Source organism: Xiphophorus couchianus, chromosome 23 (genome assembly GCF_001444195.1).
Source record: "Xiphophorus couchianus chromosome 23, X_couchianus-1.0, whole genome shotgun sequence".
Lineage (NCBI taxonomy): Eukaryota > Metazoa > Chordata > Actinopteri > Cyprinodontiformes > Poeciliidae > Xiphophorus > Xiphophorus couchianus.
Window position 1 is genome coordinate 10780005 of NC_040250.1, and position 14810 is coordinate 10794814.

The 14810-nt window shown below is 39.3% G+C and overlaps 1 protein-coding gene across 2 annotated transcripts; it reads right to left on the bottom strand.

Annotated features, from left to right (window-relative positions):
- Positions 1–1372: 1372 nt before the first annotated feature.
- rab11fip5b (RAB11 family interacting protein 5b (class I)) lies at positions 1373–14282 on the bottom strand. Of its 2 annotated transcripts, XM_028009401.1 has the most exons (6): positions 13504–14282; positions 10098–10627; positions 8080–8674; positions 5098–7527; positions 3591–3726; positions 1373–2561 (listed from the first exon to the last, which is right to left on the bottom strand). In XM_028009401.1, exons 1-6 carry the CDS (start codon positions 13881–13883, stop codon positions 2301–2303), a joined length of 4332 nt encoding a protein of 1443 aa, XP_027865202.1. In that variant the 5' UTR covers positions 13884–14282; the 3' UTR covers positions 1373–2300. The 2 variants fall into 2 exon arrangements, with proteins under 2 accessions (XP_027865202.1, XP_027865203.1); XM_028009402.1 differs by lacking the exon at positions 5098–7527 and having other exon boundaries at positions 13504–14281.
- Between the last annotated feature and the right edge of the window lie 528 nt (positions 14283–14810).

Sequence of the window (14810 nt, forward strand, 5' to 3'; positions counted from 1 at the left end):
TGATAGTTTTATGACTATCACATAAAGCAATTATTTAATTCTTTCTCTGTTTTTTCAGACAGATAAGCAATTCATTGAAGCTACATTTCAAAGCCTGTGCAGGTCTTCTATTAGATTATGTAACCTGTGTTGGAAGTGCTACACAGGATCTCTGCAGTCCAAGTTATTTTTCAATCAATTACATAATCAGGTTGCAAAACAAAAATGCAGATCGAGCAGGTCCTTGATTAAAACAGTCAGGGGCGCCCCCTAGTGGACAAAATTGACCAAGTCTGCTGCAAAGTACACCCCGTCAAACAGTGTGGTCTCTGCACCAGCGTTGATGACATATTACTGTTCATTTATTGATAACCTATTAAAAAACAGTACCTCTGTGGGATCATCATACTCTTTTTCTGAATAGAATGTAAGACACATTTGAATTAAAAGGTAATTTTCTCTAGTCTACATGGACTCATATCTAAATACATTTAGCTTAATTTAAACATCCCATTAGTTGCACACTGTCCATAGTTATCAGAAAGGTTCTGGCATAATTCTGGCAATACATCTAACTACATTTTATCAGTGATGGCAAAGTTCAGTAAAATTGGTTTGGCCCCTGACATAGAGACTTATTTTAATCATAGTTCATGCAGTACTAAGGTCAGTAATTTGGGAAGACCTTAAATAAAAACTTTCAAAAATTTGTTTGGCATCATTTAGAACAAACAAACAAAACACCACAACCGTTTGCCCCAAAATGTTGATTAGATGAAAGGAAAACAGTTGTAATTTTCAGAAGCAACAAGTCTCAAACTGGAAGATGCTGGAAAAAAGATACTGTCCACAAGTTGTGCATCAAGTTGTCTGAGGGAGAGCTTAACATGAAAGAAAGAAGCCAACACTTTATAGCATGACTGAAAATTATAGTTGGATGCTGTGAAGAAGAATGTTATGGTCTATAATGCTTGACTATAAGAACCAAGTTTAGTTTGGATGAGTACATTTGTTATCAAACTCAAGCATGGTGATGGAAGAATCACTCTAAGGATCTGTTTTTCTTTATTTCAAGCTTGTTGTGAATTTGTTATGTTTAAATGTTAGATTCATGCCAAGAAACCAAATAAAGTAAGCAAAGAATACACAGTAAAGAGGTACACCATTTGTTAAAAGCCAAAGAGGCCTGTGTGGTAGCTCTGCTGGCTGTAGAAAGACAGAAACGGTAGGTGGTAACCTAACTCTTGCTTCAAAAATTGCTGTTGTGTGTTGAATAAGCATAATTAAAAGTGCATAATTTAAAAAACACAAAACAAATGAATATGTCATTATAGTGCATGATGAAACACTCCATATGGGACTTCATCAGGGACAAAAAACTAACCATATAAACTTCTGTTCATGTGCACTTTATTTTATTACAGTTTTGCGGTCATATAAAGCATTGCAGCTAGCTACAGTGGTGCTTCAGAGTGGCATTGGATACATTATCATGAAAAAAGTAAAGTAACTTACAATACCATTATATAGTTGTTTACAGTAAAATATTACTGTTTCTGTATGTACATAATGCAATAAAAACTTAAACATTGTCATTGGTTCAGTTCAAGTGTGAAAAACAAGTTCAGGGAAAACTTGAACAAGACATTTTTAAGAGTCTTCAACACTTAAAAATGCATAAACTAAGGCTTTGTCCTCAAGTCTTAAGACGTACTAAATGTTGCTTTGACATTTGTGAGTTTGCAAAGCAGTTTTTCCTCCTTTTTGTTGTTTTAATTTTTCTTTCAGAAGAAGTAATAAGCTTAAATTGACTCTTTAACTTACTCTTTATGGCATGAAATAATCTGAAATTAGATTGTTTTGCCAGAAATCAAACTTTTTATTTCAAAGACAAATTGAGTCTAACTGTAAATTCTATAAGAGCTAATTCAAAGCACTAGAAAAATTAATTTTTTCAGTCTGCATTTATTTTGAGCACATGCAAAAGCTGCCATTTTTAAGATAAAGTGGCAAAAGCTGACTACTTTAAGTTATTCTACTACAGAGAGCTGTGTGAAATCATCATCTGCGTCTGCTTTTATGGAAGCTTTTATTATGGCATGTCTTCAGTTTTTTGTTTGTGCCAAACTGGGAAAAAGTAACCAGCATGCATGAAAGTTAATATTATGTCTACATCAACAAGGCAGTAGTATTAGCAGGGAGACCATCTGGATGATTGTGAGTTCAAATTAATGGAGCGTTTCTCCAGAATAATACCTCCTATCTGAAAGAAAGAATCCTTGCATACTTTGCTAATCTCCAAAACAACACTGGCTCAGTTGTCACTTGTGCCTTGAGCGTACTTGAAGCAGTGTGGGAGTCTGCTCCATGATCCGCAGTAACAGATTATCAATGTAGTCCTCCATGTCTCGAACCTGCGCTTTCACTTTCTTCAGCTCTGCCTCAACCTTCTGCAGCTGCGCCCCCTGCTGGTCAGATGCTGCCTGCTGCTTCTCCATGTCCATCTCCTGCTGCAGTAGCAGGGAGATCAGTTCCATGTTGGTAAGGTGCTGATATTGAGCCACTCTGTCTACGGTAACCTCCTGTAGAGAGAGCAGATTTATGTAATTATGTTTACTCGCCAACTTTTTGCACTTTATTCTAAGCAAAATCCAAACCATCAAAGATTTTCTTCTGTAAACCCCTCTGTTCTGTAAATGGGACATTTTTCTGTCTTTTTAGATTGTCTTATTTCACAACATCTAAAAAGGTCAGCAGAGTCCAAGATGAAACTCTTTGATTTTATCTACTGTCAGCTTTATCTGAGCATTACTTGGTCTGAGCTCAGGATCTGTGTCTCCATCCAAGCTGTTTTGAAAGGTCCTATAAATAACTATTCTCATTGTTTATTTATTTATCTACTCTGAGTAGTTTGGAGATGTCCCCTAAGTCCATTCAAATCAATGACCGAAAACTAAAAGGCATTCTGTCTCAACTTTGTGTTTACGTTAACACACACCTTTAGATAAATGACTGAAAATTAACATTTGTCATTTATTTATGTAAATTATAATATAAAAAATACCAAGCAGCTATTTAAAAATAAAATCAAATATTTATGGTTATAATAACAGTGGCTTTGACCTGCTAATTATGCATTATCCATGTAATATTAAAAAACATACAGCTTTTTATTAACCTAACTTGGCGACCTGCGGGTTTTATTGTATTGCACTTTAAAATGTTTTGAAGGTTTTGAACAGATACAAAAAGGTGCTTCTTTTATTCTTGTTTCAGTGAAAATGTGCATTTAGTTCTTAACAGCAAAATGTCAGAAATGTCTTTCTGTATCTTGACTGACACACTGAAAAAGTGAGTGGGGCTGTCTGGCCACGTCGTAAACTTGTTCCGATTTTATTTGGTTAAACAAGACCACTTTGTGTCATTTGGTAGTTATAAATCTGAGAAAATGAAGTGGAGTCCCTCAGAATTTCAGCTTAAGGCATAAATCAATGTTTTCGGTCACAAAACTGAAGCTGTGAAATCAGAACTCAACTGTTTCTTTAAAAATCTGAAAGACTGTAAAACTGTTGTATGAAAGACTAAAAACAAATGTATCTTTTTATCTGTACCGGACTCTTCTCAGGTTCAGGTGCGGCCTGATGGGTGGATCGTCCTGGATTTATGGTAGATTTTAGCTTCTCAAGAACTGAGCGACCCTCTTTCTTCTCAGGCTGGCTGGATGTCAACGGTTTCACTGGATGAGACCTGAAAAGGGAAGAAGTTGGGACCAGCATTCCAACACTAACATGCTGTTTACAATAATGCAAAACGCATTTTGACAGTATGCGGTTTCTGAATGACTTAGTTTTGCAATTTAAACTTGAGGAACAACAGAGAATGTTTTAATAAGTACATATTGAGAAAAGCAGAATGCATAAAGGCCATCAGTAAATAAAGCACTCGTCTTTATAAAAGAATTGAAGTCAAAAATGGGGAAAATTATATACAGTTCATTCATTTAGTCAATAACAATGAGTAATTATTTACAAAACTAAATGTTGAATTTGAACTTATAGGCGTACAGAAAAAGTTGACCAGTTTTAGCTTGATGGTATATAATATGCTCCCACTGTGAAGTCACTGCCCTTTCCATTTTCACTTGTTGGAACTGAGCCTTAGAATAAGAAGAAGAAATCAAGTCCTCAATGTTTAAATAAATTAGCTATGGAGACAAATCAGCTGTCTAGTATCTCTTTGCTTTAAATAAATGTGCATAAAAAAAACAGCAATAGCCAGTGGCCAGCTAGTAAGAAACTCAAACATCAGATGATTTACCAATTTGTGAAAGCACATAATTAATCACTATCAGGCTGCACTGACAACTACTCTTTTCAGTGTGGATGTTTTTACTGAGGGAAAGACTCAAAGTTATTATTTTTCAGTGTTAGTGAAGTGCTTAAAATATCACAGGAAACAGTAAGATATAAAAAGTTTTTAAAAGGAAACTGTTTTCAACAGATGCCAAAACACATTCATCTGGAAAAAAAAAACATTTGTTTTTTTAAAGCCAGCAGTGCTAACAGCTCTCATATCTACTAATGGATTATACATGTCATATATATAATATTATTCTTTTAAATCCTCCATCTAGCAGCCCAAATATTTACCCTGAATTGTACCATCCTTATTAATTTGTACATATTAGTGTCCATTTCTTTCTTTTGTATGTAGAGAAAACTGCAACGACAATGGTTCTACTATGGTGTCATTAGCCTTTTAGGAAAACACTCATTTGTTCTCAATAGTAGCCAGTAGCTAGCATAATAGCAGCAAAACAAGCAAAATTAATGCAGTGCAATGTTTTAAGCAAGCAACACAATATCTTTTAGCCAAAGAAATAATCAAAACATGAGATGATTTACATAAATGTAAAGCAAAACAGAAGCAATGCAACTGCTACCATCCAATCAAATTGGATGTGAACGCAAACCTTAACATGAATGTGATCAAAATCAAATAAACCATCACAGCAGAAAACAATATTAACAATGATTTAAGCAAAAAAAAGACATCCCATTTTTATGTTTTGTTGTCTAGATCTTACAAAAGGTCATGTTCTAGTGTGAGGAGTCTCACCTGCTCTCCTGAAGGGGCAGGCTGCCAGCAGGCTGTGTCTCCTCAGGTAAAAGTGAGTGCCGTGCATCAGTCAGGGGCTGGTCAGTGGTGAAGGTGGCAGACAGCGAGGGGGTGGAAGAGGCCATAGCCAGCAAAGTGCCGACTTTAGCAATTGGCCCTGTGCTTGAGGCTTGTATGGGGGGGCAACAGACCAGGGTGTCAGCTGACAGGGGGAGTGTAGAAGGGATGGAGGGAGAACAGGGTTCATGTTCTTGCAAAGATTTCCTAATCTTTGTATTGGAAGGGGTTCTGCAGTATGGTGCAACTTTTGCATGAAGATCTTCAAAGCTGATTGGAGTCGTTTTTTCTTTGTCCAATGAAGGTATTGGGGATATTGTGTTAGACATAAACTGGTGTGTTTGGTCACTGACAGAGGTCAATTTAGACTTGTTGGGGTGTTCAAAAACTTGTAAGGAAGACAGCACTGATTTAGTTGGTTGATAAGACAATGGTCCTTCACTGACTTCTGAAATGTTCTGGACGAGGGATAGAAACTGCACAAACTCCCTGTCTCCATATTTGCTTTGGCTGCTTGGGCTGTCACTGCTGTTCTGTCTAGAAACTCCTTTTGGTCTGATTCGTGCACTAACAACTCCTGAAAATGACTCGGTCTGCTTAAGTTTGTCCAAGTTGTCTTCTGGGTTCCCATTATCATCACAGTCTTTCTTATTCTTTTCAAAGTCATCATCACATCTTATTTGTTCACCTTTATGTTCAGCTTCAACATCTGGTGAGTTAGATGCAGAATTTTGTTGCAATGGAGCAACAACCCCTTGGCTCTTTGACACACAGGGACCACACAATGTTTTATTTGGTAGCTCGCATAGACAGTCATGGCAGTTGTCTTGGCAAACTGGTGATACTTTGCAAAGTTTTTTAGAAGATGCAGTTACTTCAAAAGAAGAGTTCAAAGTGGTTATATAGGTGTCCTTTAATGTGAATATGTCCCCAGATGTGGTCTCCTTCTGGTAAATGTCTAATTGTGAATCTTGGGGTAGAACGTTTTCTCCTAGATTGCTTTTGAAATGATCGGCTGCTTCAGATTGAGAAGATCCATCTGAGTCAATGAAACCAAAATCTGAATTGCTCACATTCATGTTAAGGTCTCCTAGTGTTAGTGAAAAAGATATGTTATTGTTGAGGCATGTGGATTCACATGGGTTAGGTTCTTCTGTCTCCTCTGCTGTAGTATATGATATATTTGGTACATCAGGGGGAACACTGGACAGTATGCTGAAATGGTCACTATCAAGAAGCCCTTCAGACCCTGAGTTCTTGAATGAGATTTTATCCCCTGCATTTTCCTCAGTGCTCATTGATAAATGATGACTGTTTAGTCTTTGTTGTCCATAATTTCCCCTGCATGCACGTCTGTACAAGTCTTGCTCAAACAATGTTCCACCCCAACAGTCAGCTACATCTTCCAAAGGTTCATATTTGAACCTTTTGGAGTTCTCTTCAGATATAAGTCCAAATGAGGTGTTGTTTGTATATGGTTGGGTGTGGACGCCTACAGACTCTGATGTTCCGCTGCTTGAACTTGTGTTGGGAGAAGGGATCTCTTTTTTGGATTCACCCTCCCTGCCATGCTGCAAAGATGCCACACCAGTCTGAGAGAGGAGATAGGCTTCTTTATGGACAGCTAATTCCTGGCCTCTGTGCAGCCAGCCATCTGAGAAAATTTCATTCACCGAAGTCCTTATAAGTCTCCTTGGAGGTAAAGGTGGAGGCTCGTCATTGCATCTTTGCAGTTCTTGTACGTAGTTACAGCCAATGTTTTCCACTGGAGAAAAGCTACGTTTACAAGATAAGGTTGGACTGGTTCTGGGCTCTTCTGGAGGAAGTCTACCTTTAGGGGAGTTGAGTCTACTACAGGCAAAGGCATCAAAGGATTTCTCCCATTCTCCTGGATGCTCAGACATAGAGTAAGGAGGGGAGTGGATAGAGAAGCCAGGCGTGGTTCCTTTGGGCACTAAAGCAGGTAGTGATATCTGCTTAGCAACTGGCCGGGGGCGCTCACGTTTTATTGAACCCCCATTTTTACTGCTGACTTCAGGATTGGTGTCTGCTGGCAGAGTGGTGTAATGAAAGGGGGGTGAGTCTGATAAGGAGCATGGTGCAACAGAAGGCAACTTCTCTAACTCTTCTGCCACAAGCTCCTCAAAAAAGGGGTTGCGCTGCATACATGGCAGAAAAGGGTTGGAAGGGGAGAGAGGGTTTGAGGAAGGAGAAGAGGAAGGGGTGAAGAGGTTGATGTGACTGTGATTGTCGGGTGAAACATGACCAGAGGGAGAAGCAGAGGGAGAGGAGCACGGAGGAGGTACTGGGGAGCAAGGAGAGAGGGAAGGGGGTACATCTGAGCTGCTTTCTACCATAGTAGAAACTTCCAGCCTGTAGAGGAAAATAGGGCAAAATATTCCTCTTGGTTAATGATGTGCCAGATTACCAGCTGGGGAAAATCAGTTTACAAAAACAGAATACTTGCTCATTAACTAGGATAAACCTTCTCAGCTAAGTTCAGTTTAAAGATATCAGATCATAAAAGCAGAATTGTGGAAACATAAATAAGAAAAAGCAAAGCCCATTTGCAAAATAATCAAGCAAAGAAAGAAATAAGTGATGTACAGTAGCAATTCAAGCTCCACCTACACTTTCAGGTACAGTGTTGGTGAGTGCTGGGTGAGCAGGTGTGTGCATGTGATGCAGTTTGGAGAGAAAAACACACTGAAAAAAATGGCAATGCTGAAGTGCCAAATATGAAAATACGGATAGTGATGATGATACCATGTGATTCTAAAAAGGCCAAAAATAAGTAATTCTGTTTTCAAATGAGCACATAGTAGAACAAATACTTGATTTTGACACCCATTTTATTCAGTATGCCCCAAATGGAAACCAAATATCTTCAAAACTGTGGAAAACCTATGATGATTCCTGACTCACCTTGGCTTGTTCTGGGAGTCTCCGGAGCCAAACCAGCCTCTGAGCCTTCCCTCCGATGAAGCACCAGCCTGGTTTAGGTCTGACTTAGTAGGCAGAGAATCGCTCCTCCCTGCAGAGAACAACGTCTTTCTCAGTTTCCTTCCTTTTTCAGGTGAACAACCTGCTGAAGACACAATTGGCATTGCTGCCTGAACAGGGCGATCTCCAGTCTGAGCCTCTTGAGCTAATGCTTCTTTCTCTTCCTCCTTTTCCTCTTTCTTCAGCTTATCAAAGGACCAGCGCCGTCCCTCGGTAAAGGAACTTTTCTCCTCTCCTCTTTTTGTGAGATTCTGCAGAGACCGAGACAGTGGTGAACATTTCTCCAGCAGAACCAGTTTGGACGGGAGTGCTCCAGAGCTTTTCAGAGTCAATTGCTCTGAATCGTAGACATGGCTTCCATTTATACAGAGAGATGACTTGGACTGAGTCATGGTCTGACCCTTGAGAGACTCCACTGTGACATTTGATCGAGGGAGGGCTGTGGTGATCTTACTAGCTTCATCGCTGAAGGCTCGCTTGTGCGTAAGAATCTTGGTGGTGTGCTGGGTGGTGAGCACTATCAGAAAGAAATAAGAAGAGATATAATCACTTTTTAAATTGTAAAATATGAAGGATTATGTTAACAGCAGCTGAAAAGAATATTCAAGTTTACTCTTAGAGTTTCCATGCAGGTCTGCTTCTCTCTTGCAGGGAAAGTTGTGCAGATTTGACCTTTTCTCTACTTTAGGATCTTTTTCCTGGTCATGTTAAAGTTTCTTTACCAAACCTTTAGGTGTCGTCTACATGTATTGCTAAAAGTATTAGGTCTTTCCTTAAAAAAACATTTGTGGTGTTTCGGCCACATGTGTAGCCAGCACCTAGGCATGCAGACTGCTCCTACAGGCATTTCTGAAAGAATGGATCACTTTGAAGAGTTCATTGAATTCCAATACTGTGAAAGAATGCTACCTGTGCATTGTCTGATCTACACAGAATCCGCATCTCAGCCTAATAAAATACATTTTATAATAATTAGAGCAGACTTTGCCTTCTAATTCCACATCAGTGTCTGCCCTCACAAACATTCTTCTGAAAGAATTGTTATATGCTCCTATAAATTCACGCCTCGCTTGCTTTAAATAAAGATTTGAAACTGATACAGGTGTGAATAGAAGACTAACATCTTATTACATCCTAAGCTATGGGTTAGGATTGAAATGTCTCTTAGATTCATAAAGGGAAGTGACCCAATAGTATTGACAATACACCATAATCTGACTTTTTTAATTACCTAGATGGCCGTAAACTTAAAAGAATCATTTTCTGTGTGCCTGTTAATATATGTCCAAATATCTCTGTTTCAGAAACTGAGAAAGCTTCTTGATTCTTAATCTTTGCTAAATTATAAGACTAATTCATTAATGAACATTAATGTTGATTGCAGAAGCTTACTCAGACTAAAGTTGTGTATCTTTTTTACAGAAGTGGAGCTTTGTTGAGTTTAGTTTCTTTGCCTTAAGCATGGAAACATAACCAACAGTCCAAAATATCATGTTTCCAAAAGCAATTACCAAGGAATGTATTTACTTTTCAAAAACAGGTAAACTATTGAATTCCTTGTAGCAACCAACGGACCTGAATAGACAACATTCAAAGCAGCAAGCAAAGACAGAAGCCTTATCCTACAGTACAAGGAGTACAATTTATATTTGTCTATTTGTTTTGAAATGTATTTATGTGATCAGGTTCACAATAACTTTTCAAACTATAAAGATACTTTCAGAAACTTCTGTATCTATGAGTTTGGTAGCTCTATACATAGCTATATAGCTACCACATAAAGAAGATCTAAATAAATGTATTTTGTTTAACATTATTGTAAAATTTGTATCATTTTTGTTGCTTTTGAGACCAACTTATCTTTGAGAAGTGGCAAACATCTGCAGTTTAACTAAAAACATTGATTAATTTAATAATTCTGCAAATAATTTCAGACCTACCTTTTTTTGCTAGGTCTGCTTCTCCATAGTGTGCATCAATTCTCACTTTGCTTGTGTAAATGGGGGAGCTGGGGGGGTCTGACAGCAGATCCAGGCTGGGCGGAGGGCCAAGGTTATCACTGGCCATGGAAGACAAGCTGCTCTCTGAGGCCAGAGATGAGCACGACCTCGTGTCAGATGACTTTTGCAGTCTTCCCTTGAAGAAGTCTTTCATCTTGCTCCTCTTCTCCTCTGTTATCTCCACCTCTTTTGACTTCACCCCAACCCCTCCCTCCTCTCCAAACGGTTGCCCCAGGGACCCTGACAACGCAGCGTAGCGGCCCGGCACAATGGCTGAGGAAGACTCCACATCACCCCTTTTCCTCCCAGTGACGCGATCCTTGAGCTTGCCGAATGCAGACCGGGGCTTGTCCTTCATGGTGAGGTCGAACATGCTGGCGGTCATGTTGTTGCGGGTGAACTGGACCGTCACCTGAAGTTCACCACGCTCCTTCTCTTTTCTACCCGCCTTGGAGTTCAGCTTGAACCATCTACAGAAAAAAAAGAGTCCAATGCATCTTTGTTTTAAAGGGGTATTATTCTGTATTTTCCAGGCTTATTGCACCATTTCACAGTGCAATCAAGTAACTATGTTCAGATTTTTAGTTGTCACAAAAAAGCTGAACATATCACTAACAACTTAAAAGAAGAGAGACTTTGTAATTTTACCACTTTTAAATGGACCTCTGTCTCTTTAAAAGGTTTCTACTCTTTCCAACCCTCCACCTTCAGCAGGTCATAATAACAATGCTCCTCAATTATGACAGTTCTACCAGGTGTTTTCTAACTGCTGCTGCCACTAGTCTGGAGGAGTTTTGTGGGGAATGCGTGAGGGAATGGGTGCTCTGTGGGGCGGAAACTCAACTGGAGTCTGCAGCTACAAGGAGGAGCTTTGGGTAAATAGGTTTTGTATGGGCAAGCTTTTAGGCACCGCTAAACGGCTGCTATGTGAGACTCAGTAATTCCTCCAACATGTAAGATAAAAAACAATAATCCAGGTATGTTTTTGATGAGGGAATGAAATTATAATATAAAGCTCAAAAAATTGGATTTTACATAATACTCCCCTTTGAGAGCTTAAAAAAGAACTTGTGCAATAAAAATAATAGTTTCTCTGAGTAAAAGTGTCCCAGTTATAAAACTTTTAGATAAAGCTCAGCGGTGTGTGCTTTAGTTCTACATTTGGCAAAATTATTTGAAGGCCTCACAGCTACAAATGGAAACTCATATTTCTCGAAGTGCACAAAAAAGGTCAGCTGAAAAAAAAGCATTAACAGATAAACTGGGTCAACCAATGAATTCAGTCCTTTCTCTGTTCCTCCCTCTCAGGTCCACTGAGAAACTGCTACAGAACGAACAGCAGGAATTCAGTGAGCATAGAGGGAGCAGGATCCTCAATTAAAGCCAGATGTTGCTGTTTTACTCTATTCCAGTGTTTCAAATAACAGAAAGGCCAGTTGCGTCACCTGTTGTTGTATGAAACACGGGTAGTTCCCTATCATTCACAGTTAATCATTTAGACTGATAATAACCAAAAATGGATATTATTTATATTGACATTCCATTGAAAGTGATCATTTTCATGTTTTCCGATCACCTGTTCTAAGTATGACACTGTACTTTTCTTCATTGAATGTAAACGATGAAGACATCACAGAAGACCTGCATGATAGGAAAAAGGTCTCTTGACCCAGAAAAGTGGATGCTTACTTCTGCCTAACTGTACCTCTTGACTTGTGAACCAAAAAGGTAATGAGTGAAAGACATGAGTTTGGAGGGAAAACAACCACTTATGGTGTTTTGATTGAACTGGTGAGTCAGCCACATTTAATACCCTGCAAAAACCATTATAAAAGAACAATGTTGAATCTTTCCAAGACTTGACAGCCAGTAAGTAATCTAAAGCAGAACTCCAATAAAAAGAAACTGACCGTATGCACAGGTTCTTATATAACCTGTCAGTTGGGTAATGTTGGTCATCGATTTTCCAGAAATATTTGTATTTTTTTATTCAATGTGTTTATAGGTAGTAAACAGATGCAAAGAAGAAAAGTATCAATAATTTTTTTTTAAAAGAAAAATAGGAAATTGTGGCACACATTTGTTTTCATCCCCCTTTACCCTGATGCCCTTTAATAAAATCCAATATAACCAGAACCAGTTTAACAAAGAACTAAGCAACACAGCAGTTATGTAGGAGACAAGGTTGTGGAGTATGCAGAAGGGTTAGTTCATAAACAATATCACAAGCTTTTGACATTTCACAGAGCACTGTTTAATCCTTTCTACATAAACAGAAATATTTTGTCACAGCTGTAAACATATCAATACATGACTGTTGGCCTAAACTAAAACAGCCAGGAACCGTTGACAACATAAATGTTAGTTATACACCTCCCAATTATAGTTTCAATGGAGGAGTGAAGCAGGAAAGCTCTTTTTGAAATAAAGCAAAAAAAAAAAAAAAATTTAAACGTTACATTAGCAGTCTAACAGAATGTGTTAAACTGTTTAATCGGCAAGGCAGTGTTCAGGTCATGAGAGATCAAACCATCCCCAGAGTAAAACATGTTGGTGGTGGAATCAAAGTTGAACAGGGAAGGACAGTGAAATTCTGTAAGAAAACATGTTGGAGGCTACAAAGCCTTGAGGTTCACCTTCTATTAAGACTGTAAACTCCTGTTCATTTACAGAAATATTTGTTTTTATGTCCTAATCTTTAGCTGAGGCTCAGTTCAATCACAGGTCTTAAGGGCCATTTAATGCAATATGTTCTCTAAAGCCATCTGACTCTCGCATAATCAGCTTTTAAAATCTATTCCCAACTATTAACTGAATTTTTCTGTCACAGCCTTGGACTATTTATATAACAACATCAGAAGAAAGTTAGATGTGTCAATCTCAGCAGCCACATGCATAATGATTAACATTTTATGTGATGGCTATTAATAGAAAATTACAGACACAATGGCTGCTGTTGTCAGACATGTTTTCTCTGAAATTGTACAAGATTGTCGGGAAATGTTACTTTTGCATGAAGACTGACTTAATGGTCACGATGAAGACTCGTGCAACAGTGAAAAGTGCAACTCATCTTGTTTACTTGCGGTGCATTATGGGAACCTCTGCTACATCAGTCCATAGGTCAGGTCTTTCTGAGGATGTTGCTTCTGCATCTTGCATCCCTGTCCTGTCTGCAGAACAGTTCTGGTTCCTTCTTACACTAACTCATTGAGAATAACCGGTTAGCTCAGCTGATGCACATGACTGATCATCACAAACTAAAAATACCAGAGTCTTCCTCGACTATAAAAAACACTGTCTAAAAGTGAGAGGATAGTTAACTAAAATGAAAATGTGAACTTACTCATCTCTGGGACACATTCCGTCCTGGAATATCCTATCCAGAGGGATGATAGTTTGACCCAGAAACACGTCCAGCCCGATGAGGACCCGGTGCATGACGGTGAGAACCAGGTCTCCGCTCCCTGGGGGGAACGCGCTGCGGCCGCCCTCCTCCAGGATCCCGGGGAGCAGCTCGAAGCAGCACTCCTCGTTCCACACGGGCACCTCCGCCTTCTCCACCAGCCCGGTGGTGTACTTCTCCTTCCCCACCTGGATGATGGTGTAGAGGTAGCGGCTGCCGTGCTTGCCCTTGGTTCGCAGCCCCCTGGCGCGGAGCACGGTGACATTAACATGAGTAGGCACCCACCGCTGATCATCGTCCAGATCTATCAAGGACATCATCTTGTACCGCTGCCCCCCCTTAACTCAACACACGCAGTTTCACTCACTGATGTGTCTGATCAGCTGATCGAGAGGTCATACCCCCCCTTTTTTCTCAGTGCTGCGCAAAAAATACCGCTGCAGGGGGAAAGAAATCTCCCAAAATTCCGACGAGCCTCAGTTTTCAGTCTTCAGTTTCAGCCGCTTCTTGCTGCTTAAACTCAGTCAATGCAAATCACGTTATAGTGGAGCAGAAATCATCTGCTCCCGTTCATGTCGCATCATCAACGAGTTGACGGTCCGGAATCTGCTCATTGTGTGTCCACGGCCCGCCCTCCTCCACCACAGCAGGCCGGCATAGAGAGGAGAGAGATGCCGCAGAATTAAAGAGAAACACCCAAAGCTGCATGCGTCTGATCCAGCGAGACACAGAAAAGCTGTGTGAAGGTACAAAGAAAGCAGCCCGCCTGCGCTGCGTTTTGATAGGTGATAAGTGCAATATTCAATTTAATAACTGTTAAATTCATTTCTTGCAACTACACTGCAAATCTTACAAAGTATTTTTGGTCTAGTTTCCAGTGTAAATATGTTAGAATACTTGAAAAAAACAAGACTGACTGTAAGTAAATGTTCAGCAGGATATATGAGCTTGTTTTAAGTAAACTATTCCTTAATATTGTCATAATCTGCCAACTGAACAAATATTTTTTCATCAATATTGTTATTGACTTAAAACAAGCTCATATATATTGCTGAACATTTACTGGTAAGTTAGTTTTGTCTTGTTTCTAGTGTTTCAAGTGTAAGATTTTGTGCAAAAACACAAAATCTTACCAAGAAGATGTTCTCGTTAATGCTAATCATCTTGTCCATGAAAAGACAGTAATGTTTATGGTTAAATGGCATTATTGTCTTGCAGCAAGGAGGTCGTGGGTTCAAATCCCTGTC